The 25,069-nt window shown below is 49.9% G+C and overlaps 3 protein-coding genes across 8 annotated transcripts in view; 1 reads left to right on the forward strand and 2 right to left on the reverse strand.

Annotated features, from left to right (window-relative positions):
• The first annotated feature begins 1,459 nt into the window (after positions 1-1,459).
• SYS1 (SYS1 golgi trafficking protein) overlaps positions 1,460-25,069 on the forward strand; it is a 31,615-nt gene continuing 8,005 nt past the window's right edge. The window contains exons 1-4 of one of the 5 annotated variants that reach the window (XM_020911496.2): positions 1,460-1,736; positions 1,952-2,193; positions 3,634-3,701; positions 18,573-18,767. In XM_020911496.2, the coding sequence (XP_020767155.1) occupies positions 2,032-2,193; positions 3,634-3,701; positions 18,573-18,579 (237 nt within the window). In that variant the 5' untranslated portion in view covers positions 1,460-1,736; positions 1,952-2,031 and the 3' untranslated portion in view covers positions 18,580-18,767. Of the gene's footprint in view, positions 1,737-1,935; positions 2,194-3,633; positions 3,702-4,815; positions 6,122-18,572; positions 18,768-25,069 lie in introns of those variants that run through there. The other 4 variants (XM_020911497.2, XM_020911494.2, XM_020911492.2 and 1 more) reach the window with 4 other exon arrangements.
• On the reverse strand, positions 11,227-15,329 carry TP53TG5 (TP53 target 5). Of its 2 annotated transcripts, none has more exons than XM_020911485.2 (5): positions 15,113-15,202; positions 14,806-14,880; positions 14,462-14,592; positions 12,270-12,801; positions 11,227-11,343 (listed from the first exon to the last, which is right to left on the reverse strand). In XM_020911485.2, the coding sequence occupies exons 2-5, from the start codon at positions 14,878-14,880 to the stop codon at positions 11,338-11,340; spliced, it is 744 nt and encodes a 247-aa protein (XP_020767144.2). In that variant the 5' UTR covers positions 15,113-15,202; the 3' UTR covers positions 11,227-11,337. The 2 variants fall into 2 exon arrangements, with proteins under 2 accessions (XP_020767144.2, XP_020767143.2); XM_020911484.2 differs by having other exon boundaries at positions 11,230-11,343; positions 15,141-15,329.
• LOC139036788 (large ribosomal subunit protein uL11-like) lies at positions 18,551-19,076 on the reverse strand. The gene has a single exon (XM_070472692.1). The coding sequence runs from the start codon at positions 19,059-19,061 to the stop codon at positions 18,576-18,578; it is 486 nt and encodes a 161-aa protein (XP_070328793.1). The 5' UTR covers positions 19,062-19,076; the 3' UTR covers positions 18,551-18,575.

Raw genomic sequence — 25,069 nt, forward strand, 5'->3', positions numbered from 1 at the left:
TCTAATTATGACGATAACACAAGATCATATGGATACTTAATAAACAGAAGATGTTTTCTCAGAAGCACTAGATCATGTGAGTCATTAATAGACCAGAGAGATTTGTTGAGCTGAAAAAGGTGCTTAAAAGAACAGTTGAGCCGGAAAGCACCTCAGAAATCTTTGAGCCTTAGTGACTTCCAAACCGGAGTCCAAGGGAACTGTTTACAATATTTCCAAATGATAAGGGAAGTCACATGTCTACTTTTGATAGAGTCTCACGTTTCTTTACCTCTGTCTGGAAGTGGATCAACTCAAGGTGATAACATGGTTATCACATGCTGTTCAGAAATTCTGATTGGCAAGTTACATGGGTCTTTGAAAAGTTTTTTTTTTTAACGTGAAAATAATTAGCAGAGGGTAGATTAAATGATGGAAAACATTAATCTTGTCTAACTCCTCATTTCATAAACAGGGAAGCTGAGGTTTAAAGAAGGACGTGACTTGCTAGTCACCCAGCTAGTATGGCAAGCTCTAGAAAACCTGAATTCTTTTCCTGGAACCAGTTACTTCCCTTCTTTCCATTCCAGAGGAGAACCTACGATCAAGAAAATCAAGGGGGATTGGTTGGCTGAGGCAGGAGTGAAATGACTCATAAACTTGCTGTTGCCCTTTCTCTATTCTTGACTTATTCAGCAAATATTTACTGAATGTCCACACTGTTTGGACTCAGAAGAGGTTATAGAGGAAACAGTTATGGCCGCAGACAGCGTCAGGATCTGCTTCCAGGTATGACTTCAGAACCTCGGCCTCCCCCACCACCCCCACCCATTGTAAATATAAATGGATATACAGCTATAACTGAATATCTGCATTATAAAACCCCCACTACTGTGTCCTCTAATATAGCTAAGTTGGGTCTGAGGACAAGGACAGTCTCATTTTAACATGTACACATCTTCCTGACACTCAATAGGGCATGAAATCAGTGCTGCGGTATTGGAAGCACCTGAATTTTAAAACAGGTTTTTTGTTTGTTTGTTTGTTTTATTTTGGCCATTTCATGTTTCATATGGGATCTTAGTTTCCGGGCCAGTGAACTAGTTTTAACCACTGGATGACCAGGGAAATCCTCACCTGAATTCTAACTGCCACTAATATATCTTTGAGACAGTGATGTTGCTTTCCTTCTCTGGCCCTTAGTTTTAATTATCTATAAACCAGAAACAGTGGCAAAATCATGTGTGGACTTGCTGGCTGGTTCATTTCAAGCTATTCTAGCCTTTAACTAGGAGAAAGATGATGTTGGGAGTTTAGGCTGAAAACGGAATGGACGTTATCATTTCGTTAACTCCCAAACATCTTTCCCTCTCCCTCTGCCACTAGTCAACCGTCTGTTTTCGCCGCCCTTTTTTTTCTATTTTTCAACATTCTCCTCTAGAGGGCAAGCAAGCGCTACATTCTGTTGCCATACTTCCGTTCGCCTTCATTGTTTTCTTGCGCGCATGTGCGCAGTTCATTTCCGGGCTGACCTACGTTCGTTTGGCACGACGCCTGCGCAATCTCAGCCCCGCCCCCTCCACCCCGGAAACGCTTCCTTCATACGCAGCCGCTACAGCAGCTGCAGCCGGTGGACCTTTGCCTCTCTAGGCCGGTAGGGCCTCTCCTCCATGGTCCTGACTGTCAGCACCGTTTCGGTAGCCAGTCAGTGCGGCTGGGCCGCGCTCGGACGCTTCGGATCCTCGAGACCGTAAACGGTGAGTGAACCCCACAGGAGCTCGAGGACGAGAGGGGCCCGAGCAAGCTGGAACGGGCAGGGTTTCCCCTCACGCTGGGAATGGGTCTGTCCGCCCCGTCCTCCCTCCCGCTCCCGGAATGGGCTCGCCGCCTCCATCCCAGTCCCTCCTCCCGGGCGGGGCGACGTTGTCATGGTGACGGCGGGCTGGCTGAGGCCAGGCGTGTGTCCTCGCAGGTGCAGGGGCGGCCCGGGGCCCATGGCGCGGCGGCGGCGCTGACCCGGGCCCGGGCAGCGGCCGGGCCCCGGGGGCCGGCATGGCGGGCCAGTTCCGCAGCTACGTGTGGGACCCGTTGCTGATCCTGTCGCAGATCGTCCTCATGCAGACCGTCTATTACGGCTCGCTGGGCCTGTGGCTGGCGCTGGTGGACGGGCTGGTGCACAGCAGCCCCTCGCTGGACCAGGTGTTCGACGCCGAGGTAGGATCACCGGGCTGGCGCGGGCGGCGCTTCGGTCTCACCTGGTGGTCTGACACTACCAGGCTCTACACCTGGCTGGACCACCTGACACTGAGGAAGTGACTTCACTTCTCTAAGCCCCAGGATCTCGGGTGCCAAATTGCGGCGAGGGGAATGGGTAAAAGAACATTCGTGGAGGTATGGTGGGAACTGCCCGGACTTTGTAGTCAGGCCTCTGTTTAAGTTACACGTACTAGCTGTGTGACCTGGGGCAAGTATTGTTCTCTCTCTGAACATCACTTTTCCTGTCTGCAAAATCATGAGACAGCTAGCAGGGAGGCCGTGGACTGCAGTACACAGAGCCTGGCTTTGAATTCAGAAATGCTTAGTGGCCAGCCGAGGCTGAAACATACCAGCTGTGGGACTTTGGGCAAGTTGCTTCATCTTTCTGAGCCTGTTTCCTCTTTCGGAATAAAATAATCCTCAGCAAAATGTTATGAGACCCAGAGGGGCCTGGGAATAAGAAAATGCTTTGCAAAAGTGGAACAGAGGGCAGAGAAGTGTAAGCTTCACAGAGGCAGATGTGGTATGTAGTAGTAAGCCCAGTTCTTGGAACCAGGAGATTTGGGATGGAATCTTTCCCCCTGCTTATCCTCCGTGTAGCCGTTGGGCAACTTATTATCCAAAAAGAGGTAATAGTAAGCGAGTTATTATCCAAAAAAGGTAATGACAACAATAATAATAATTGTATGAGGTTATTGTGAGGATACTATGAGATAATGAACGTCACTCTTGCATGCTTAAAGAGTGTAGATGTTCGGTATTTGACAGTACTGTAACAATAGTGGTGGAAGGTGCACACCCACCAGTTGCCTAGTAGTATCCTCTCAGGAGCCTCTGTCCTCCTGAGGAGATGTGGAAATCTGAGGCTTTGTTGAAGAGCTGTCTCATACACACTACCTGAATTCTAGACCAGTAGTTGACAGACCTTTTTGTAAAGGGCAAGATGATAAAGATTTTAGGTCACAGCTACTCAATTCTGCCATCATAGCACAAAAGCAGCCGTGGACAATACTGAAGTGAATAGGTGTGACTGTTTCAATAAAACTTTATTTACAAAAATAAGTGCCTGGCCCCTGGGGCCATAGTTTGCTGAACACTGTTCCAACTTTTACGTTTACTTACTGTATCACTTTGGGCAAGTTACTTCTTTGGGTTTTTATTCCTTCTTTGTAAAATGAGGATGGTGATCCTTTCCTGGCTACTGTGAGGGGTCGGGTGAGATACAGTGATGGATGTCTGTAAAAGCAGCTTATTAGAAATAGGCCACCATACAGACGAAGGGGTGTGTTGGCTTCTGTGGTCTCGGCAGGATGTTTGTTCCTGGCAGGGGGGTCCTGGAGCCTGGGGCTCTGCTAGTTTTCTCCTCCAGCATATTTCCCTTTGTGATTTCCCCCTCAGATCCTGGGCTTTTCCACCCCTCCAGGACGGCTCTCCACGATGTCCTTCGTCCTCAACGCCCTCACCTGGTGAGTATCACCAGTTTTCCTGTCCAGCTTTTGGGGTCTTAGCGCTGGAACTAACTTTCTAAATTTGGACCTGACACAGGCTGGCACTTGCTCCTGGGTAGAGGTGGACTAACGTGGGTGGCAGAGACCAATTCTGGGACTGGCTCCATCGTAGGACTTTTTCCACCACTGTTCTGACTTAGCTGGAAAGCTCTTATGTCACTCTGTGCATGCTGCCCGGGGACAGCTTCCCTCTCAGATCACTTCCCTGATGTGGAATGAGGTGAGGGGAGGATTGGACTGGGAGTCAGGAGAACTGGATTCTATTCTTGGCCCATGTGCCATTAGCCAGGTTCCTTCCCTTCTCTCTGGGCATCCGGTCCTCACTTGTATGATGAGGACTTGGACTGAGAGGCAGTTTAAGTGAAGTGAAGTGATTAAGAGCTTAGGCTCTAGAGGCTGACTCACTTGGCTTTGACTCTCAGCTCCACCATTAGTCTAGTGACTGTGGACAAGTTAATCTGTCTAAGCCCCAGTTTTTTCGCCAGTAAAATGAGGCTAATAATATTACCCACCTCATAATGGTAAGGGTTTCACGAGTTCATTCACAGGAGGTACTTAAAACAGTGCCTTGCATGTTGCTGTTCTTGACCTTTCGCTGGAGGTTGAAAACTGGTGGGGTGATTGTGACCTGGATTTGGCTCCCAGATATGTTCTGTTTGACTTACCCAGTTGTCAACCCATGCAGGGTGTTTAAGATTTTTTTTTCCACTTAATTGAAAATCAGGATATTTTATATTAAAAACCTAGATTTCTGGTGTCTCTTAAGAAAATGGGATGATCAGTTGATTCCAGGCCAGCCTTCTAGCCTGGCGGTTTGTCTCACTGCGGGCCCCACTTTAGATGGAACATGTCTGCTTCATGGTGCCACAGCCCTCCCCGGTCTCTCGGAGCCCCTTGGGCGGCAGCTGCCCTGATCATCACGCTCATTCTTCTTCCTCCTCCTCCACCTGACTCACTCTCAGCACTACCCGCCGGGTTCCTCTGGGCATCTGACAATGTAACCCCTGCCTCGCACTTCTCTCGCTTGCTCCTGACCCCTGTGCTGACATCCTGTGTCCCCACACTCCCCCAGATAAGCTGACCGAAGGCCAGGACAACCCAGTGACAGCTCACTGCCGTCCTCTCCCCACAGTGCCCTGGGCTTGCTGTACTTCATCCGGCGAGGGAAGCAGTGTCTGGATTTCACGGTCACTGTCCATTTCTTTCACCTCCTGGGCTGCTGGCTCTACAGCTCCCGTTTCCCCTCGGCGCTGACCTGGTGGCTGGTCCAGGCCGTGTGCATTGCGCTCATGGCTGTCATCGGGGAGTACCTATGCATGCGGTCGGAGCTCAAGGAGATCCCCCTCAACTCAGCCCCGAAGTCCAGTGTGTAGTGTCGGGTCCTTTGGACACCCTGCTGGGCACTTGACCACCCTTCCAACCCCTTGGGCTGCTCGGACCACCAGATGAGGTCCAGCCCAGGCCTGAGAGGAACCCGGGAAATGTGAAGTCTTGGTTGTGTGGGGGAGAGAGTGAGGCCCCCGTCAAGAAGGTGGGTAGTGGGCAGGATCAGAGCTGCAAGAACACCTCTGTCCACAGAAGCCTTGGTGTCTGGGAGGTCAGCGTGGGCACCTCTTTCAGGGTCAGAAAGCAGAATTGGAACCATGTCACTCTTGAGCCACCATACCTGTCACCAGCCTGTTATTTTAAAAAGGAAAAAAAAAAATCAAAGATATCTGATCGGAGCAAACCACTGTTCTAGCCATCTGTCTTACCTCCTGGGACAGCCATTACATACCTTTGCCACGTTGCCCTGACTGCAGCTGTTCAGTTGGAACAACCCTTGGTTTCTGGATCCAGAGCCACAGAAAGAGATGTAGGTGCCCAGTAAGTAGCAGAGAATGGCAGGTGGAGGCATCAAGCAGGAAAAAAAAAAACAAAAAACAAAAAACGCACAGCCGGTGTCCTGCTGCACACATGCGCGCACACCCCTGAACCCCGTGACTGTCTTCCGGTTCTCTCTACTGGGTCCCCACGCTGCTGCCGGCTTTCCACATAGTGGGCCGGAGGACCCAGAGAAGAATCCCAGCATCGCTGCCTGTCTCGTGTTTGACCTGGCGTCATAGCCTGTTCTCTAGGAATGACCGGGCACTCCGGCTCCCACAGGACCTCCGTTCTGGCGGTACTTCCGTTTTCCCACCTTATTTGGAATCCCACAGTGGGAGGGAACCGTGCGCGCCCAGACCCAGGGAGCCCAGCCTTGCAGCTTGAGGTGTACTTGATTGTACCACAGAAGATAGGAATTTGCTACCAAGCTGTTTCTTTGAGGTGGAGTGTCCTCTGTGAGGGGGCTTGCAGCTGCCCTTCCTGTGTTCATAAATACAGTATTTTCCACGGTTCTGCCTGCGCTTTATTTTATGCCATGCTTGGGACTGGGAGGGGTCAGCACAGTCAGACATTCATTAGAGCCAGGAGCTATAAAGAATTATTAGGCCACCTTTTTTTTTTTCCTTCTTGAGCCCAAATGTTCCTCCAGTTGGTTAAAACATGGAGCGCTGGGAACTCCTGTGTCCCAGCCCCACCTGTAGCCTTCTCCGCTTCACCTTGGTGAACCGCCATGACTCAGGATGCCTTTCCCACTTGCCAGTGATTTCTGACTGTGCCCAGTGAAACGCACCGGTCTAGACCCACTTCCTCACGGAAACCACTGCTGCTACCCGCGGGCCCTCCGCAGCCTCCCTGAGCGAGCTGACGGAGTTCCTCTTTCAGATTTAGGGCTACGCAGATGGAAACTTGTGCTGTCTCCCCCGGAAGCCTTTCCAGCCTCCTGGCTGCCAGTCCTGCAGGATAGGAAGTGGAGGCTGACAGGACGAAAGCTGAAGCGTGAACATGCCCGGGCAGAAGCTGGGCAAAGGCTTGGGTGAAGCGCCTCAGGCACAGGGCGCCCTGGCCACGCGGGGAGGGAACGGGTTGTTAGTGGGCCTCTAATCCTGGCTGCGGAGTCCACGAAGTGAGACTGGGCTGAGCTGGCTTCCCCTGCGTCGGTAGGTTCCCCCAGACGCCAGAGACTGCAGGCAGGTGACTCCCTTTAGCGGAAAGCCTCAGGGCCCTCACATCACGTGGCCAGCTGTGGTGGCTGCCCCAGCTGTGGCAGCACACATCTTTGGGACTTTCCCACAAGGGCTGGTGACGCCGTGCCGCATATGACGGGTCTCTGCCCCCAGAGTGTCAGTTGGATCTTTTTTGGAAACTGCCCGAAGTCAGGGGAGCCAATGTGTTTTTGTTTTTTTTTTTTTAAATAATATATGACTAAGCTGCAACTTGACTGAGATGTTGATGAATTCTAAAGTGACAAAGCAGTGTCTCAAGGCAAGTTCCAGAGAGGAAGTAATAGCATCCCCTGAGTACAAGCGATGTCCAACAGTAGACTAAGTGCTGTACGCCTCCTTGCTCACTGAATCTCCCCAACAACCCTCAGAAGGAGGAAGTATTCTGACTTTCCCTGACGGTCCAGTGGTTAAGACTCTGCACTCTCAGTGCAGAGGGCACAGGTTTGATCCCTGGTTGGGGAACTAGGGTCCCATATGCTGCTTGGTGTGACCGACAAAAAAAGAAGAAGTAGGAAAAACCATCTGTGTCTTACAGATGAGGAAACTAAGGAACTTGCCCAAGGTTATGTTAGGAGCTGGCCAACCAGGATTTGGGTTTCGGTATTAATTAATAAACTCATTCTGAAGACATTAATAGTCAAGAATGTTTACATTCTTATTGGTTAAACAATCTGTACTTTGTAATTGTACTTTCTCATCCTACTGTATTGTTGTAAATACTAAGGATGTAAAAAGCATTGTAAATATTACTTGTTTTCCAAGAAAAACTAATAGGCAGTACATTAAACATGGCCACAGATTTTCAAGTGAGCATGAGGATGTCGGAAATGTTTTTATTTCCAAAGGATAAAGAAGAATACCTAGATCAGAAAGTTACCTCCACCCCCACTGAGTTGGTGTAGCTCTTGACTTTGTAGGGTGTGATGGCTAGACACCCCATTCTTCTCCCCGTTCACTACTCAACTCCAGCTATTTGGAGAGAGAAGTGGAAAGTAGGACATAGTGGTACTCATAGACTGGTTTATGACCCGAAAGAAGGGTGGTAAGGGAGAAAGGGATGTCTGACTCCGAGGCTACCTCCAACCCCTCATTCTGGGTAGGCCTGTCCAGATCAGAGCCAAATGGGGGCCAGAATGGCACGGGGGGTGGGGGGTGGGGGTGGGGGAGGGGGGTGGTGGGAAGCTCCAGGTCCCCTTGAGTCTATGAGAGGGACAATTGAGACAGGTTAGCTTCCTCTGGAAGGTGAGTCTGACACTGTCTTCAGTGACTCCCCGGATCAGGGTAGTTTCCTCCTGGCATCCCCAGAGGGCAGTCAGCATGTAGCCAAGGGACCAGAGAGCCTTAGGGGCCAGGGGATTAGGGGCCAATTCTGGGCCCAAAAGAGAGGGGGCTTGTGGAGGGGGAATTCAAAGCTGCTGCCTTGGGGGACTTCCCTGGTGTTTCAGTGGCTAAGACTCCATGCTCCCAAGGCAGGGGGCATAGGTTTGATCCCTGGTGGAGGAACTAGATCCCACATGCTGCTACAGACGTGGCTCGGCCAAATTAAAAGTGCATATGTACTTTTTAAAAAGCTATTGTCTTGCTTGAGGTTTTCTGTAGAAAAGTAGCAAAGGGTGATGAAACAGCCCTGAGACAGGGGGTAGAGAGAGAGAGCTTTAATCCTTGTCCTGCCTACCTGACCAAGCCAGGGAGAATTCTAGGGGCCTGATATTAGAAGATTTTAGAGAGCAGCCGTGAAGTGCCCAGTTAAGTCCTGGAGTCCCATTGCTAGCTGTGAGACCTTGGACAAGCTACTTAACCTTCCCTGGGTTGAACTTCCTGGGTTTTTGTGAGGGTTCAGTGAGATGTCATATATAAAGCACTGTGCCTGATATGTAAGAAGTGATTCATGAATCTAAACGGTTAGGATTAAGGCACCACGACCCCCTCCCCATTTTACAGAGGAGACCCCTTTCTTCGGAGCCTTGGCTGTTAGATGGGGGACAGGCCTGTGCCCATAATGTAAGTACAGCAACAAAGTATTGAGCTGCTATGTGCCATGCGCCGTAAAGTGACACATTTCTAACTTAATCCAGTGACGTTGGCACCATTGTTTTCCCCATTTTGCAGACAATGAAACTGAGGCTTAGGAATAAATAGCTTTTCCTCAGCATCAAACAGCTGATAAGAAGCCAGGCCTGTCTGCCTCAGCAACCTCGTCCCCATTTCATATTCCAATCATGTTTAAATAGTTCATGGCCCACATTGGGAGAGGGGCAGCCTCCAGGATCCAGATGCTATTTTAGCAAAAGGTTGTGAACTTGAACATAAGGTTGGCTTTTTAAACAAGCAGCTGGTTCCCTAAAGGTGGGCAGTTAGCCAACTGCCCATAAGTGAGAAACAGGGCCAGTACTGGCCTTGGGGCTTTATTATGGCAAGGAGGCATGGAAAAAAGGCCAAACGTTCAACGTTCCACAAGCTAATTTCAGCTACATCAAGCCTGATTTGCTCAGAGCCCTCTGGAATGGCTGTTAGTATCCCTCTTTTTATAAACAGATGAAATAGGCTCTGAGAGATCACGTGACTTGTTACAAATTCAGACACTTAACAATTTTCCCTAGTTAACTGTTGGGTAGCCGTTTCTCCTGTAGTCAGTTTATCTCTGAGATCATTTGCAGCATCCTGCCCAAATCAGGATCTAACTGACCCCTGAAGAGGAGCCTCAGGTTGAGGTCATCAAGCAAAAGGAGAATGGTAGTGGGGAGACCCTGGTTTTGGGGTCAGCGGAGGCGGGGTGCCTGAGCCTAAGTGCCAGCAGGTAGAAGGGGTAAGGCTCCAAGGAGCGAACTGCTGGGAGTTACTCACATGCACGAGGCCTGCATCCTGCCTCCCCCTGCAGTGCACTGGCCACACTGGGTCCCAGCCAGCCTGGGCACACAGGCTCCTGTCTGTTCACTCCATGGCCTCCCCATGGGCCACTCAGGCCCAGCTCTGGCTCCCAGTTGGGCAGAGCAGGAGTTGCCAATCTTCCCTAGGCTCAGGGCTTTTCATCCCCTACGTGGGGCTCCCTGGGGGAAGGTTGGAATGAAGATGAGCATAGCCCCCCTTGCCCCCAGGGTTGGTTGGTTGATTTGGGAGCGCGTTGCTCTGATTGCTTGCTGATAGCCCACTGGGCAGAAGGTTACTTGAAGTTTGACAGAATGGAAGGCACTTGGGAGGAAAGGTTGAGTAGAAGGTTGATGGGATTGATGATGCTGCGCAAGGGAGTCGAAATGGGGAGTACCCAGGAGTCAGGCTGGATTGCGGGCTGAGTGGGTGTATAGCTTGAGGTGGGGGTTGCAGGAATGGAATGTGTGTGGAGGGAGAGGGGCGGGATGCCCGGGACGGTAACTCTGCACCTGGTGACCACAGGTGGAGGGCAGTGAGGTACAGAGTGGTCCCATGCCAGGCTGTCTGCGGTGGCTTGGTTTCTGCTGATGCCCACCCCAGGGATACTCAGTCACGGTGCTGGGCCCCGGTGGGGAGGAGGGGTGTGAACCTGTGGATGCAGTGGGAGCCTCTCCTGTCCTTCCCCTTCCCTCCCAATCTGCGGGTCTCCATCACTGCCCTGACTCCCTGGGGGTGGGGTTGGAGGCTCTGTGCCCCTCGGTGGCCCTGCTGCTTTCCCGAGGGCGCCTGCCTGCCTCCAGGGGCAGATAGAGGATGACAGTCTTCATCCAGAGAAAGCCTGGGCCCCCTCAGTTTTCCTCTCCCTAATGGCACATTCAGGGCCCTGTGGCTCCTACCGACAGCGGGGGTGACCCCGACCGGATGTGGGGTTGGAGGATGGACGTGCTGTGTCTGTAGCATGGGAGCAGTGAGACAAAAAACCAATTCCCAGCCTGACTGGTGCTTCCCGTGACCCAGGAGGGGCACAGTTGGCATTTCCAGCTGACATCTACTGACATCCGGCTCCGTGATAATCAGGGCACAACACACATGTTTGACGGGCTGGATGCTGTGTTGCACCTTTTCCCCTTCGGGAGGTGGATGGGGAGCAGCCGGGAGACCTGGTTTAGAGGTCTTACCGTGCCATTTCCCAGGACCGTCCCATCTCCGAGCCGAGTGGTTTCCTCCTCTCCTAGCCTCGCAGGGTCATTGTGAGGCACCGGGCAGCCAGGAAGTACACAATAAACGTTCCCCTTCTATGACTTCATGGAGTGCCCAGCTCAGGAGGCCGGCTTGTGGAGTGGGGGAGGGGAACAGCCCACTGACTTCTTTGTTCGGGGTTCTACACTGACGTCAGGGACCTGGGGATAGACTGAGATTACCCTGAAGTAGTGATTCACACCCCCACCCCCAGCCCTTACCTTGTCGGAGAGACTTTCCTCCATCCTGTCCAGCCCCAGAAAAACAGGCAGAGCCAGTGGCATATAGGAGATTTTATTTGTAGACTCATGAATTCTCCCGCCCTTCCCTCCCGGCCCATGATTGTGCCATCTCCCGCGCTCTCCGCACACCTCGGGCTCCCGGGCTCCTGTCCAAGGTCACACCTGCGAGCAGAGACCTCAGCGTCAGTCGGGAGTTAGACCGCCCCCAGGGGGCGCTGGCGGGCCAGGGAGAGGGCTCGGGGACGGGGCGCTGCGGGCCAGGGAGAGGGCTCGGGGACGGGGCGCTGCGGCGCCGGCCCGTTGGAGATGCCGGCTTTGCTGATGGGGCGGCCTCCTTTCAGCTGGACTCCCAGGCCCCTCACCCTCTTTCTTTCTTGGAAACTCAGCGAAGGGGCTGAAGTATTTCTTTTGTTAAGGAACTTTTTGTTCAGAGTAAATCCTATTTGTGGTTGGTGGTGGTGCTGGTGGTGCTTTAATCCCTAAGTGGTGTCTGACTCTTTAGGACCTCATGGACCATAGCCCACCAGGCTCCTCTGTCCATGATGTTTCCCAGGCGAGAGTACTGAAGTGGGTTGCCATTTCCTCCTCCAGGGGATCCTCCCAACACAGGGATTGAACCCAGGTCTCCTGCATTGGCAGGGGACTCTACCGTCGAGCTCCCAGGGAAGTCCAAGTGTTATTTGAGGCATGAATAAATACAATAGAGTGTAGATCGAAGAGGGGATGGGACGCAGCAGAGCCCTACTTGACCTCTCCCTCTCCCCTCTTCCCCCCACATTTGGAAATCCCTGGACTCATTTCTCAGCGAGATTCTGAACCACAGCAGTTTGGTCCCTCCCAGGCCTCTAGGCAACGGGTGCCTCGCCTCAGGACCATGTTCCCAGTGTCCTCCTTCCCGGAGTCCCTGCTTGGGTCCTGAGAGGCCCACTGCCCTGCTGCATGGCTTTGGTCAACGGCTTCCACCTCTCTGGGCTTCCCTCTCTGGGCGGAAGGTTGGGCCTCCCAGCAGCGGCAGCCACAGCCCCCAAGACTCTGGGCCCAGCTCGGGGCCAGCATTTCACCCTGGCCTGGCGGTGGTGGTGTCACACCTTGTACAGATGGACCATCGGCATCTCCAGTGACGCCGAGCATAAGCGGGTGCAGCAGCGCTTGACCCAGCGCAAGGCGGAGGATCTGCACATCACCCGGGGCCCTGGGAGGTGGACTCGTGTGGGCAGCCCCTCAAACCAGACCCGCTGTTTCACTCTTTCTGGCTGTTTGGCACCCTCCATGGGAGTTCTGTCCTTGGGGGTCTTCCGGAAGATGAGTCGGGGGTCCCCAGTGGGTGGCTGCCCTGCCTGGGCTCCGGGACCAGTGGTCAGGCCGTGATCCTGCGATGCCGTCGAGGCCTCAGGCTCCATCTGCTCCTCTTTCTGTGTGGGCGTAGCTTCCTGTGCCCTGGGCCTCGGCCCCTCACGTTCCTCAGGCTCCTCACGTTCCTCAGGCTCCTCAGACTCCTCAGACTCCTCAGGCTCCCCTGTGGGCTTGAAGCTCGTGGAGTCCAGTTTCTGGTAGGAACACCCAGCCTCCTCCTGGAGCGCTTTGTTATTTTGTTCCACTTCATCGCAGACATTGTCGTACCTGGCCGGGAGAGGAACAGTGGTCAGCAGCATAGGACCGAGGCTCTGGTCCTCCGATAGCCCCGAGACAGCTGCGCTGCCGCCGCCTCAGGGGGCTGGTCAGGAAAGCCACGGAGAACCCGGAAAGAAGCTTCTCCAGCACTCAGAGGCCTTTGCCTGGGGGCAGGGGACGCAGTGACAAACGCTGGCAGAAGGGACGTGAAAGGCTAGAAAAGCCTTTGGTGACGGCTAGTAGTTAGGACACTAGAAACGTGTCTTACCTGCATCGGCCCCTAGATTAGGGCTCTGCCTGTCTGGATTTCAGTTGACAGAGTGGACTGGTCTAGTTTTTTTTTTTCTTTTTAATTGTTTTCTTGTTCCAAGACATCTTAGAGTAGCTCCAGTGACCCCCCCCCCCGCCCCCCATCCCACCTCACTTCTGGAGGGGCAGGATAGCTTCCTCTCAACAACACAGTTGGGGCTTGGGGCCAGTTAGGGCTGGCTGCTGTAAAAAGGGTTGGAAAACTCTGGGCCTAGATGATCCTGACCCTTTGGGCTTGGTGTTTCCTGATCTCCTGTATCGAGGGAGGAACTTAGAGGGAGGAAACCGGAGTGGGGAGTTCACCAGAGGTGTTAGACTTTCCAAAAGGGTATCTGTCACAGACTGAAGTCCTCTGCGACCGTGGCCACCCCGTCCTAGCTGAGCGCATGTGGGGAGGGAGAGGCCTCGCGCTCAAGGTTAGACAATACTGAGGAGAGTCACAGCCACCGCTGGTCGGGGGCCCACCCGGTGTCAGGCCCAGGACCCTCACCAAGTCCTGCAAAGCAGAAGGCGGCTTGGAGAACACAGGCTTTGGAGACACACTGCGGTTCAGACTTGCTTCTGCCTCTTACTGTCTGTGTCATTTGGGGCAAGAAAGGTGTCCTGTCAGAGCCTTAGTTCCCTCATCTGAAAACTGAGATATTTCTGTCTACCTAATAGGGTTTTTATGGAGAGTAGATTAGCTGGGAAAATGCTCTGCAGGGTACCTGGCCCTTGAAGAGTGAAAGTGAAAGTCGCCCAGTCGTGTCCGACTCTTTGTGACCCCATGGTCTATACAGTCCATGGAATTCTCCAGGCCAGAATACTGGAGTGAGTAGCCTTTCACTTCTCCAGGGGATCTTCCCAACCCAGGAATCAAATCCAGGTCTCTTGCCTTGCAGGCAGATTCTGTATCAACTGAGCTATCAGGGAAACCCTTAGCAGGTGCCTTATAAACGTCAGCTTTCTTAGCATCGATGTGAAGTGGGAGGGATCTTGGCCTCAGCAGGATGACTAGTCTGTGGGTGACTCTGTGGGTGGTGATGACTTGGGAGGGGTGGGAGGGGGGGCCCGCTTGCTCAGAGCCCTAGGTGGTAGTACCATGACTGGATGATTATGACCATGCTTATGACAACAGCTCTGATTTCAGCTGGGAACAGTTTCAAATCCTAGCTCTGCCACTTAGCAGTTCAGTTAATGGAACAAGTTATAGCATCTCTTGAGCCCCAACTCCCCATCATTAAAACAGGGCTACTAAACGACTCCCTTTCTCCCAGAGCCTTGTCAAAATGAGGGTTTCTAAACTCCTTAGCACAGTGCCTGTTCCTAGTAAAGACAGCTATTGGGCCCATGATGGGGGCTATGGGCAGGCCAAGCTCACCCAGAGGAGATCCCCAGGATCTTTGGAACCCTGAGCAGTGAATTCCAACACCTTCTGGCCAGGTTATACAGTTCTTGGATCCGAGGATTCGAGCTTTTGAGCAGCTTCAAGAGTGACAAGTGTTTTAATACCTGCCAGGGATGAAGAACCAGAAAAAAAAAATCAAACAAACATGGAAGCTTCAGCTTTCTTGGGATAGCCTCCCAACCCCCACCTGGAGTTTGGCTCAGCTCAGCTCAGGGCGAGGCCCGTTGAGTCCTTCCGGATCACTCGTGGCAGCCCCTGAGCAGCACAGTGTGGGGGCTCAGGCTGTCTTTAGTGGGCACCCAAATGGGGTGTCTCACCATTTTAAGTCGGTTCCGCTCGATTACTTTGCTGATAGGCTGATGTATCTTGTCCTGTGGTTCCTTAGCTTGCATCTGACAGAGAGAGGGAAGGAGCGGGGTGGGGGGAAATGCTAACACAGGATGAGCCCCCTGAACGCCCAGTAATGCCTCTCCACTGGGCTTGGCTAGACTGCGATTTTTGTCACCTTGGTCTAGGGTGGGAATGGGGAGCCCATTCTGACTCTCCTGAGCCCCCTTCACCTTTCCCCCTCCCCCTAGACGGAAAGACCCCCACCCTGGGCGTGGTTGGATGCTTTGTTGAGACCTCCACTAGATCCAGTCCCAAGTCCAACCTTGGAAACCACCCTATTCTTGGGCCTCTTCTTTGTCTTCAGATGCATGCTGGAGCTGTGGCACATCCTGGACAGACGGCGCGAGCCTGGTGCCTGGCCCTACCTGCGCCCTGTCCGCCCCCAGCTCAGCCCACACTCAGGTGGGCATCAGGGTGCTCATGCTGGTGCTCCCAGGGAGGGGGCTGTGACGTCACTGAAATGTGTGACAGTGGCGGGGCTGGGTCTCCAAGGAGTGTGTGTGTGGCGGGGTGGAGGGTGGGAAGGTGACTCCTGTCTGTGCACATACCTAGTAGGTGCCAGACAGAGGCATATACTGTTACCATCTCCCTGCAAGGTAGGAAGATTCTCCCACCACCTTTTTTAAATGAAGAAATCAGGGTTCAAAGAAATTAAATAATTTACTCAAGGCCAACACAGTTGGAGAATGGTGGAACTGGGAACATAAGGTCCGACAATCAGCCCATGAAACCTGGTTCTCAACTGTGCTCATCTGTTCATTCATGTCATACATGCTCGTTCATGTGTATCTGCTGTGTGTCCGGTGTGTTCTAAGTGCTGGAATAAAAAAAAAATTCTGCCATCAAGGAACTTACATTCTAGTGCAGAAGAGACAGTATGTGTTCTTGTAAAGATTCAATAATGGGCTGCCTGAAACAATGTATATGTGTGTGTGAATGTGTGTTTATCATAACTTTTACCAAAAGAAATCTAAAATAATAAAATTCTACAAATACTCTATTGTGAATCCTGTAGGGCCAGTTTACTCTTAGAGTAAACTTTTCTCAAATTTTGCCTAACTCTTGCATCCACAGCCAACCTATGGTTGTAATTGATGAACAGATGTCATTCCAATATGAATGTTGATGTTTTCATTAATACTAAAGAGTAAGAAGATAGTGAAAAAGTGGAAAAACGAAGATGTTGGAATCCATTTCTCAATGATCTGATCGACTTGCTTACTGTCACTGTTTTCAAATACTGGGAGTATATTTGCTCAGCATTTTTTGGTTGTGTGTGGCTATTTACAGTGTATAGGCATACCTCAGAGATATGGCAAGTTCAATTCTAGACCACTGCAATAAAGTGAATTACTAGAGTCTTTTGGTTTCCCAGTGTATATAAAAGTTATACTATACTATACGCTATTAAATGCACAATAATAGCACTATATCTAAAAAATGTGCATACCTTAATTTAAAAATACTTAATTGATAAAAAAAAACCCTTATCATCATCTGAGCCTTTAGTGAGATGTAGGAGTAACACCAAAGTAACACCATGACAAGTAGAATAGTGAAAAGGTTTGGAACATTGCAAAAATTACCAAAATGAGGCACAGAGACATGAGGTGAGCAAATGCTGGTGGAAAAATGGTGCCGACAGGCTTGCTGAACACAGGGTTTCCACATCCCTTCAGTTTGTAACAACCTCACTCTCTGTGAAGTGCAGTAGAGTGAAATAACGTGAGATCTGCCTGTAATAGCTACAGACAGGACACATTTACCTTTAATCCACATTATTAACATTTCCTCCATGTGCTTTGGCCACCTCATGTGCAAAGTCAACTCACTGGAAATGACCCTGATGCTGGGAAAAGATTGAAGGCAGGAGGAGAAGGAAGTGACAGAGGAATAGATGGTTGGATGGCATCACCAACTCAGTGGACATGAGTTTGAGCAAACTCGGGGAGATAGTGAAGGACAGGGAAGCCTGGCGTGCTGCAGTCTGTGGGGTTGCAGAGTCGGACATGACTTAGTGACTGAACACCACCAGTGAACATTTCCTCCATGGTGTTCCAGACCAGAGGTTGGCAATTTCTTCTTTAAGAAGCAAGATAGTGAATATGTTAAATTTTGCAGGCCATGTAGTTATAACTGCTCAACTGCTCTTGGAATGTGAAAGCAGCCACAGATAATGAAATGAGTGGGCCTGACTGTGTGGCAATAAAATTTACTTACAAAAATAGTGGGCCAGATTTGGTCCAGGACCAACTCCTGGCCTAGACAATCAATAGGATAATAAACCAAAACCTGATTTGTTACATTTACTTATTTCTGTGGTATGAATACTTCAGCCTACCAGCGTGATGTCACTGAATGCAGATTTGAACAGAAAGGCAGTCACCTCTGTTATATATTACATATTTCTACCATATTTCTACAGTTGTAAAGATTCCCAAGATCATAGATAGTAGCAAAAGGTAGTAAGAAATTAGGAAGTGTTGAGTGAGCACTTTCCATCTTTGTTTTTAATATCATTAATTCCATGAAGTTGGTATGATTTAAGTTGTAATGATCATGTTGCATAATGACCAGCCAGCTGAGTGCCTAAAAACGTCATATGCCTCTGTGAGCCCTCACGAGTCAGCTCCAGCACACTCCTGTGAGCGTTAGATGGGAAGAAGTGCGTGAGAAGAAGTAAACAGGTGGACGGGAAATGGAGAACAAAGGTGGAAAGTTTGCTGTATTGAAAGGGACGGGGCTTCCCTGGTGGTTCGGTGGTGAAGAATCTGCCAGCCAATGCTGGCGACACGGGTTCGATCCCTGATCTGGGAAGATCCCACGCGCCTCAGAGCATTTAAGCCCGTGCACCACAACTCTTTTACCTGTGCTCTGGAGCCTGTGAGCCACAACTATTGAAGCCTGTACACCCTAGAGCCCATGCTTCACCACAAAAGAAGCCACTGCAATAAGAAGCTTGTGCACCACAAGTAGAAAACTCGCCACAACTAGAGAAATGCCGGTGCGGCAACAAAGACCCAACACAACCGAAAGGAAAAAGAAAAAAGGATGAACACTGCTATATTTGAAATGGGTAACCAACAAGGTCCTCCTGTACAGCCCAGGGAATTCTGCTCAATGTTACGTGGCAGCCTGAATGGGAGGGAGTTCGGAGAATGGATACATGTGTATGTATGGCTGAGTCCCTTTGCTGCTCACCTGAAACTGTCACAACATTGCTAATCATCTATACTGCAATACAAAATAAATAGCTTTTTAAAGAATGGAATAGGACCCTTGCACTGACAAGATGAGATGTGAGGAGAGACCCGAAGGAGGTGAGGGAAGTGGAGAGAGGTAGTGGCAGAAGGTGAGGGCAGAGAAAGTCCTGGTGGAGGGGCTGGGACAGATCGTGGGAGATTTGAACAGCTCAGGCTGCTCTGAGTAATCTGCCCACCTGCCTGCATCTGAATAATTGGAAGAGCCTGTGACGTACAGCTTCTCCCTCACCACCCGCTAAGTTGGCCAGTTTGAAACCCAGCAAGTGTGGGAACCAAATCCACAGCATACCCAGATGGAGGGGTGTACGTGCATGTGGGGTGCTCACCTCTGCCTTTTAGGGGAGGTGGACCAAGACCAGAACTACTGCACAACTTCTTTTTTTTTTTTTTCGGTTGTCAAATAATCCTTTATTTTTCTTTTTCCTTTGCAGTTCTTAACTAGCTGGGCACTCCACAGCATCACTGTTGATGTCATCTATGATGTCATGAGGGTGGCAGCCATCAACATTGCAGCCCACAGACTGGGTGATCTCTTTAATGGTTCCAGAGAGTTCTCTAGCTAGATACTGATGCCGCATCTGCTGGGCAGTGTTGACGATCTCATCAAAAGTGATGGTTCCACTGTGCTTAATGTTTTTCTGCTTCTTTCTGTCTCTTGGTGGTTCCTTGAGGGCTTTGATGATCAGGGCAGAAGCAGAAGGTACCACCTCAATCTGGGCCTGTCTGTTCTGAATCAGTTTCACTGTAATACTCAGACCCTTCCAATCACCAGTTGCCTTGGTGATGTCATCACCAGCCGTTTTTGGAGACAGACCCAGGGGGCCAATCTTGGGGGCCAGGGCAGATGTGGCACTGACTTCCCCACCAGTGCACCTCAGGTACACGACTTTGATCTCGTTGGGGTCAAACTTTGGCGGCATGGTGAAGGCGGCTGCTGAACTTGGATTCGGGACAATTGAAGAAAGTTGCACCTTTGCCTCCTCTGAGCCGAAAGCAGAAAGCTGCCCAGCTTCTTATATGGCCATGCCCTTTCTTATTAGGGTGGAAGTGAGTGGGTGGTAAAAACAAAAAAAAAGATGCTGTGGACCAGAGAAGACACGAGGAGGCGACTTTGGAGGGAAGGCAAGGCGAACACCCCACCCCACCTCTGTCTGCCTCAGTCCTCTCCTGGCTCCTCCGCCTGCTCGGGCTTCCCTCTCCCTGTCAGCACAATCTCAGCTCTTCCTGGACTCTGGTGGACTCTGGTGGGCCGCATCAGGATCCTCTGCACCTGCCACCTGGGCACCATCAGCTGGGGCCCTGCTGTGCGCTGTCCACTGTCCGCTGTCCCCCTCCACTGAGGGGGAGCGGTCCCTCCAGAACATGGGCTCCTCAAGGGCAGCGGTTTGGGGCTGTTCTCTTTATTGCTAACCCCCCAGGGCCTTAGAAGAGTGCCTGGCTGACAGGAGGTACCCACTAAGTATTTTGTGAAAAAGTGAAAATAAATGGCATTCTCCCTGATAAGGGTGATGGTGAGCGGGCTGCTGGAACACTAAGGAGCAGCGTGGGGAGGCCAGGGAAGTCTTCGTAGAGATGGCGACAGGTGACAAAGGAAGAATAGGGTCGCCAGGCAAAAGGCTGTGGGGCTCGTGCATTTTCAAATTACAGGTGTGGGAGGGAACGAGGAAGCGGGGCATGTGCTGGAATAGAAGGTAGCAGCCAAGAGAGGCGGTGGCCAAATATGGGGGAGTGAGCCAGACACAGGCCCCATCACGGGCTGGGAGGCTTGGCGCTGGTCCTGAGGGTCAGGGCCTTGGGAGTGTTCCCAGGCGACGGGGCTCGAGTGGGCCCTGGCGGCTGGCCCGGCTGCCTCTGCATTCTGTTCCAGCCGGTTCTTTTCACCGTCACTCCCTTTCCTCCCTTTGGAAGCTTGGGGGTGCATCCCCAGGGGGGCAGGAGTTTTTCTCCGTGACCGGATGTCATACCCCAACAACGTCTCCTAAAGCAGCACCCCATATTCAGTCTTGTTCATCTCTTCTATTTACTCGGTAAAAACCATTTATGGGCAGAGCGATACCCAAGGACACGCAGCTGGTCAGCCTTCTGGATCACATCCAAGGCACTTCAGTGAGAAACCACCACTTTCTTTTTTCTTAGTTGTGGTAAAATACACATAACATTGACCATTAATCATTTTAAGTGGGCAGTTCAGTAGGGTCCAGTACTTTCACATTATTATGCAACTATCACCACCATCCGGCTCCCAGACTCTTTTCATCCCACAAAATGGAAATTCAACACTCGTTAAACAACAGCTCTCCATTCCCTAGCCCCCTCCACCCCGGCAAGCACCATTCTACTTTCTGTCTCTATGAATTTGCTCCAGGTACCTCATGTGAATGGAATCACACACTGTGTGCCCTGCTGTGATGGCCTATTTCATTCAGCATAATGTCCTCAAGGTTCATCATGTTACAGCTTGTGCCAGAATTCCCTTCCTTTAGGGCTGGATACTATCCTCTTGCAAGTATAGACCATATTTTATCTGCTCATCCCTTGGTGGGCACTTGGGTTGCATCCACCTTTTTGGCTTCCGTGAATAATGCTGCTGTGAACGTGGGTGTCCAGATATCTCTCTTCTAGACCCTGCTTTAAATTCTTTTGAGTATAAACTCACAAATAGAATTGCTGGACCATATGGTAATTCTAATTTTAATTTCTTGTGGACCCACCATAACTTTTTCTATAGTGGCTGCACTATTTTACATTCCCACCAACATTTCAATTTCACCACATCCTCACCAAGAGTTGTTATTTTTCATTCTTCCTTCCCTCCTTTTTTCCCTCTTTTCTTCCCTCCTTCCTCCCTCCCTGTCTTTCCTTCTCTCTTTCTTTCTTTCTACAACAGCTGTACTAGTGGTTGTGGATCTAGTCTTTTTTGTGGTGGTTTTGTTTCACAGTGTGTGTTAGTTGTTCAGTTGTATCTGACTCTTTGCGACCCCGTGAACTGTAACCTGCCAGGCTCCTCTGTCCATGGAATTCTCCAGGCAAGAATACTAGAGTGGGTAGCCATTCCCTTCTCAAGGGAATCTTCCCCACCCAGGGATCAAACCCAGATTTCCTGCATTGCAGGCAGATTCTTTTCTGTCTGAGACACCAGGGAAGCACCTATATATGGTAAAATTCACCCTTTTTAGTGTACAGTTCTATGGTAAGTGCATGTTATTGTACAAACACCACAGTCAATGTGTAGAATGGTTTCATAACCTCCCTAAATTCTCTTGTGTAATCTATTTGTAGTTAACTCCTTGTCCCACCCACAACCCTGGCAGCAACGGATGTATTTTCAGTCCCTGTAGCTTTACCTTTTCCAGAACATTATATAAATGGAATCCTATAGCTTATAGACTTTTGAATAGAATTCATTCACTTAACACAATGCATTTGAGATTTACATATGTTGGGTATATCAGTGCAATATTTCAGCCAGGAAATTGATGTAAATACAATAGACAGACCTAACTCAGATTTTGTCAGTTTTACCTGCGCTCATTTGTGTGTGTGTGTTCCATCACCATGAACATCTCTCTTGTGTTAATCTGCCCCTCTCCCCACAATCTCATGCCTCATCCCTAGAAATCACTGATCATTCTCCATTTCTGCAATTTTGTTGTTTCAAGAATGTTATGTGAGTAGGATCCCACAGTATGTAACCTTTCGAGATGGACTTTTTTCATTCAGGATAATGCTGTGGAGACTCATCCAAGTTGTTGCAGGTGTAACAGTTCCTTTTATAAAAAGAAAAAAAAACATTATAGATTCACAGGAAATTCCCAAAAAATATAATAAGAGGTCCTGTATCTCGTCCTCTCATTCCCCACCCATGAAGGGTAACATCTTGAATAACTGTATTCCAATGTCAGAACCACTTATAGATCCATGTAACCCCCACCACAATCAAGATACAGAGGTGTTCCATCATCCCAGGCTCACAAATGCTGTTTATAGCCACGCCCACACCCTCTTTCCTCTGACCCCTGACCCCTGGCAACCCATCTCCATTTCTATATTTTTGTTATTTCAACAGCATTATACTATATAAATGGAATCATACAATATGGAACATTTCAAGCCTGGTGCTCCCCCCCCCCCAACTCAAAATAACGCTCTTGATATCCATCCAGTTGTGTGTATCAATAATTTGTTCCTTTTTGGCTGAGTATTATTCCACGGTAGGAATGTGCCATGATTTGTTTAACCTTTCATCCACTGAAGAACATTTGGGTTGTTTCTCTTTTAGGGCTGTTACAAATAAAACTGGCAGGAGCACTCATGTACAGGTTTTACAGGGACATAGTTTAATTTCTCTGTAATAAGTGTCAAGGAGGATGATTGCTAGATCATATGGTAAGTATGTGTTTAGGTTTTCTAAGGAACCGCTGATCTATTTTCCAGAGGGACTATATCATTTTACATTCCCATCAGCAAGGTTTGAATGGTCTAGCTTCTCTGCATCCTGACCTGCTTTTAGTATGGTCACTAACTTTTAATTAACTGGTATAAAATGGATGCACAGTGCTTTTAATTTGCATTTCCCTATTGGCTATTGATGTGGAGCATATTTTAATGTGTTGCCATCTCTGTATGCTCTGTGGTGAAATGTCTGTTCAAATCTTTTGCTCATTTTCAACTGGATTGTTTGTTTTTTCACTGTTGAGTTTTGAGTGTTCTTTATACAGACTAGATGAGTCCCTTTGTAAGATGTGTGATTTGCAGGTATTTTCTTCCCACATCTGTTTACTTAAAAACAAACAAACAAACAAACCTGTTTTCCCCTTGTGATGAGAACTCTTAGGAATGATCGCCTCTCTTGTATTTATTTGACTGTGCCAGCTCTCCATTGTGGCACATGGGATCTTTTATTGGCTCTCCATTGTGGCACATGGGATCTTTTATTGGCGGCACGCGGGGTAAAGTGGAAGGCAGAAAACATGCCTGGATCCAGCTAAAGATATTTCCAAATCACGTGTTAAAGGTGCAACTTGCTGTCTTCTTGGCTGCTTATAGTAAAACACAAGAGGTGGTAGGGAAATGGCAGCAGTTCTCAAGTGAGCGTGATGGAGCCTCCTGGGGAGACCTTTGTCAATGTCTGGAGACATTTCTGGTTGTCAGACCTGGAGAGGTTGCCCCTGGCATCTAGTTAGTAGAGGCTGGGGATGCTGCTGAATGTTCTATAATGGGCAAACCCCTCTCAGCACCACCTCCTCCCTCCTGGGACTTCCCTGGTGGTACAGTGGACAAGAATGTGCCACCAATGCAGGGAACATGAGTTCCATCCCTGGTCTGGGAAGATTCCGCATGTCATGAAGCAACTAAGCCCATGGACCACAACTACTGAGCCCGAGCTCTCGAGCCAGTGTGCTGCAGCTACTGAAGCCCACACATCTAGAGCCCATGCTCCGAAACAAGAGGAGCCACGGCAAGGAGAAGCTTGTGCACTGAACTGGAGAGTATCCCCTACTCACTGCAACTAGAGAAAGCCTGCAGGAAGCAATGAAGACCCTGCATAACCAATAAATAAATAAAAAGAATTATCCTGCCTGAGATGTCAATAGTGCTGAGGTTGAGAAATCCTGAGCTAAAAGGAAGAACTGTTAAACATGAAGGAGCCAGGACTTTGTGGTCGAAAATTCTCAGCCCCTCTACCTGGCAAATGATAGTAACTTTAAAGAATGGTTTTCCAGCAAAGCTCAAATCCACAGCAGCATCAGAAAAACATGGCCAAAGGAAAGTGAGAATGTAACTATCAAATCTTTTGTGTGCATCTTGGGAAGATTTCAGGCAATGCAGCAGAGTAGTCTTCAATCAGATAAAAGACCTCAAAAGAAATGATGGGTGTGCCTCACAGATCCTCTGAATCAAGCAAGAGGAATCCTAGAAAGCTCAAGGGTGTTGACTGTCAGCCAATTCAGCAGAAGCCTAAAAGAGAAAGGCTTATCTCAGAGGAATCGCAGGCATAGCTTTTGTCTAATAGCATGGACCTGAATAAGACTCACAGTGACCCACAAGAGCTTAAAAGGATTCTATATCCAGAAGTATTCTCACTTGGACTTATAGGGTTAAAGAGAACATAAAATGAGGATTTCTGGTTCTGAACAAGATGGAGTAGATGTATTCCTCTCCACCCCCCGCCCCCCGCCCCCCATTGAGTGTGCACATGCTGTCATGTCCGACTCTTTGCAATCCCATGGACTGTAGCCTGCCAGGCACCTGTGTCCTTGGATTCTCCAGGCCAGCATCCTGGAGTGGGTTGCCATTTCCAACTCCAGGGGATCTTCCTGACCCAGGGATGGAACCCAGGTCTCCTGCATTGGCAGGTGGATACTTTACCACTGAGCCACCAGGGAAGCCCCACCTCTCTCACTAAATGCACTTTAAAATGCTGGGCAGGCTACATGTGAGACAGCAAAAGAGACACAGATGTAAAGAACAGTCTTTTGTACTCTGTGGGAGAAGGCGAGGGTGGGATGATTTGAGAGAAGAGCATTGAAACATGTATGTTATCATATGTGAAATAGATCACCAGTCCAGTTTCGATGCACGAGACAGGGTGCTCAGGGCTGGTGCACTGGAATAACCCTGAGGGATAGGAGGGGGAGGGAGGTGGGAAGGGGGTTCAGGATGGGGGACACATGTACACCCATGGCTGATTCATGTCGGGGTATGGCAAAAACCACTACAAATTGTAAAGTAATTAGCCTCCAATTAAAATAAATAAGTTAATTAAAAAAAAATGCTGGATGGGGACTTCCCTGATGGTCCAGTGGGTAAGACTTTGCCCTCCCAGTGCAGGAGGCCCAGGTTCGAGGCTTCTATTCGCAGCCTTTTCAAAGCATGTTGAGCTTTCAGTACACTCTTCCCGAGTCTAGATCGGTCCACTGCTAATCCC

Source organism: Odocoileus virginianus, chromosome 9 (assembly GCF_023699985.2).
Source record: "Odocoileus virginianus isolate 20LAN1187 ecotype Illinois chromosome 9, Ovbor_1.2, whole genome shotgun sequence".
NCBI lineage: Eukaryota > Metazoa > Chordata > Mammalia > Artiodactyla > Cervidae > Odocoileus > Odocoileus virginianus.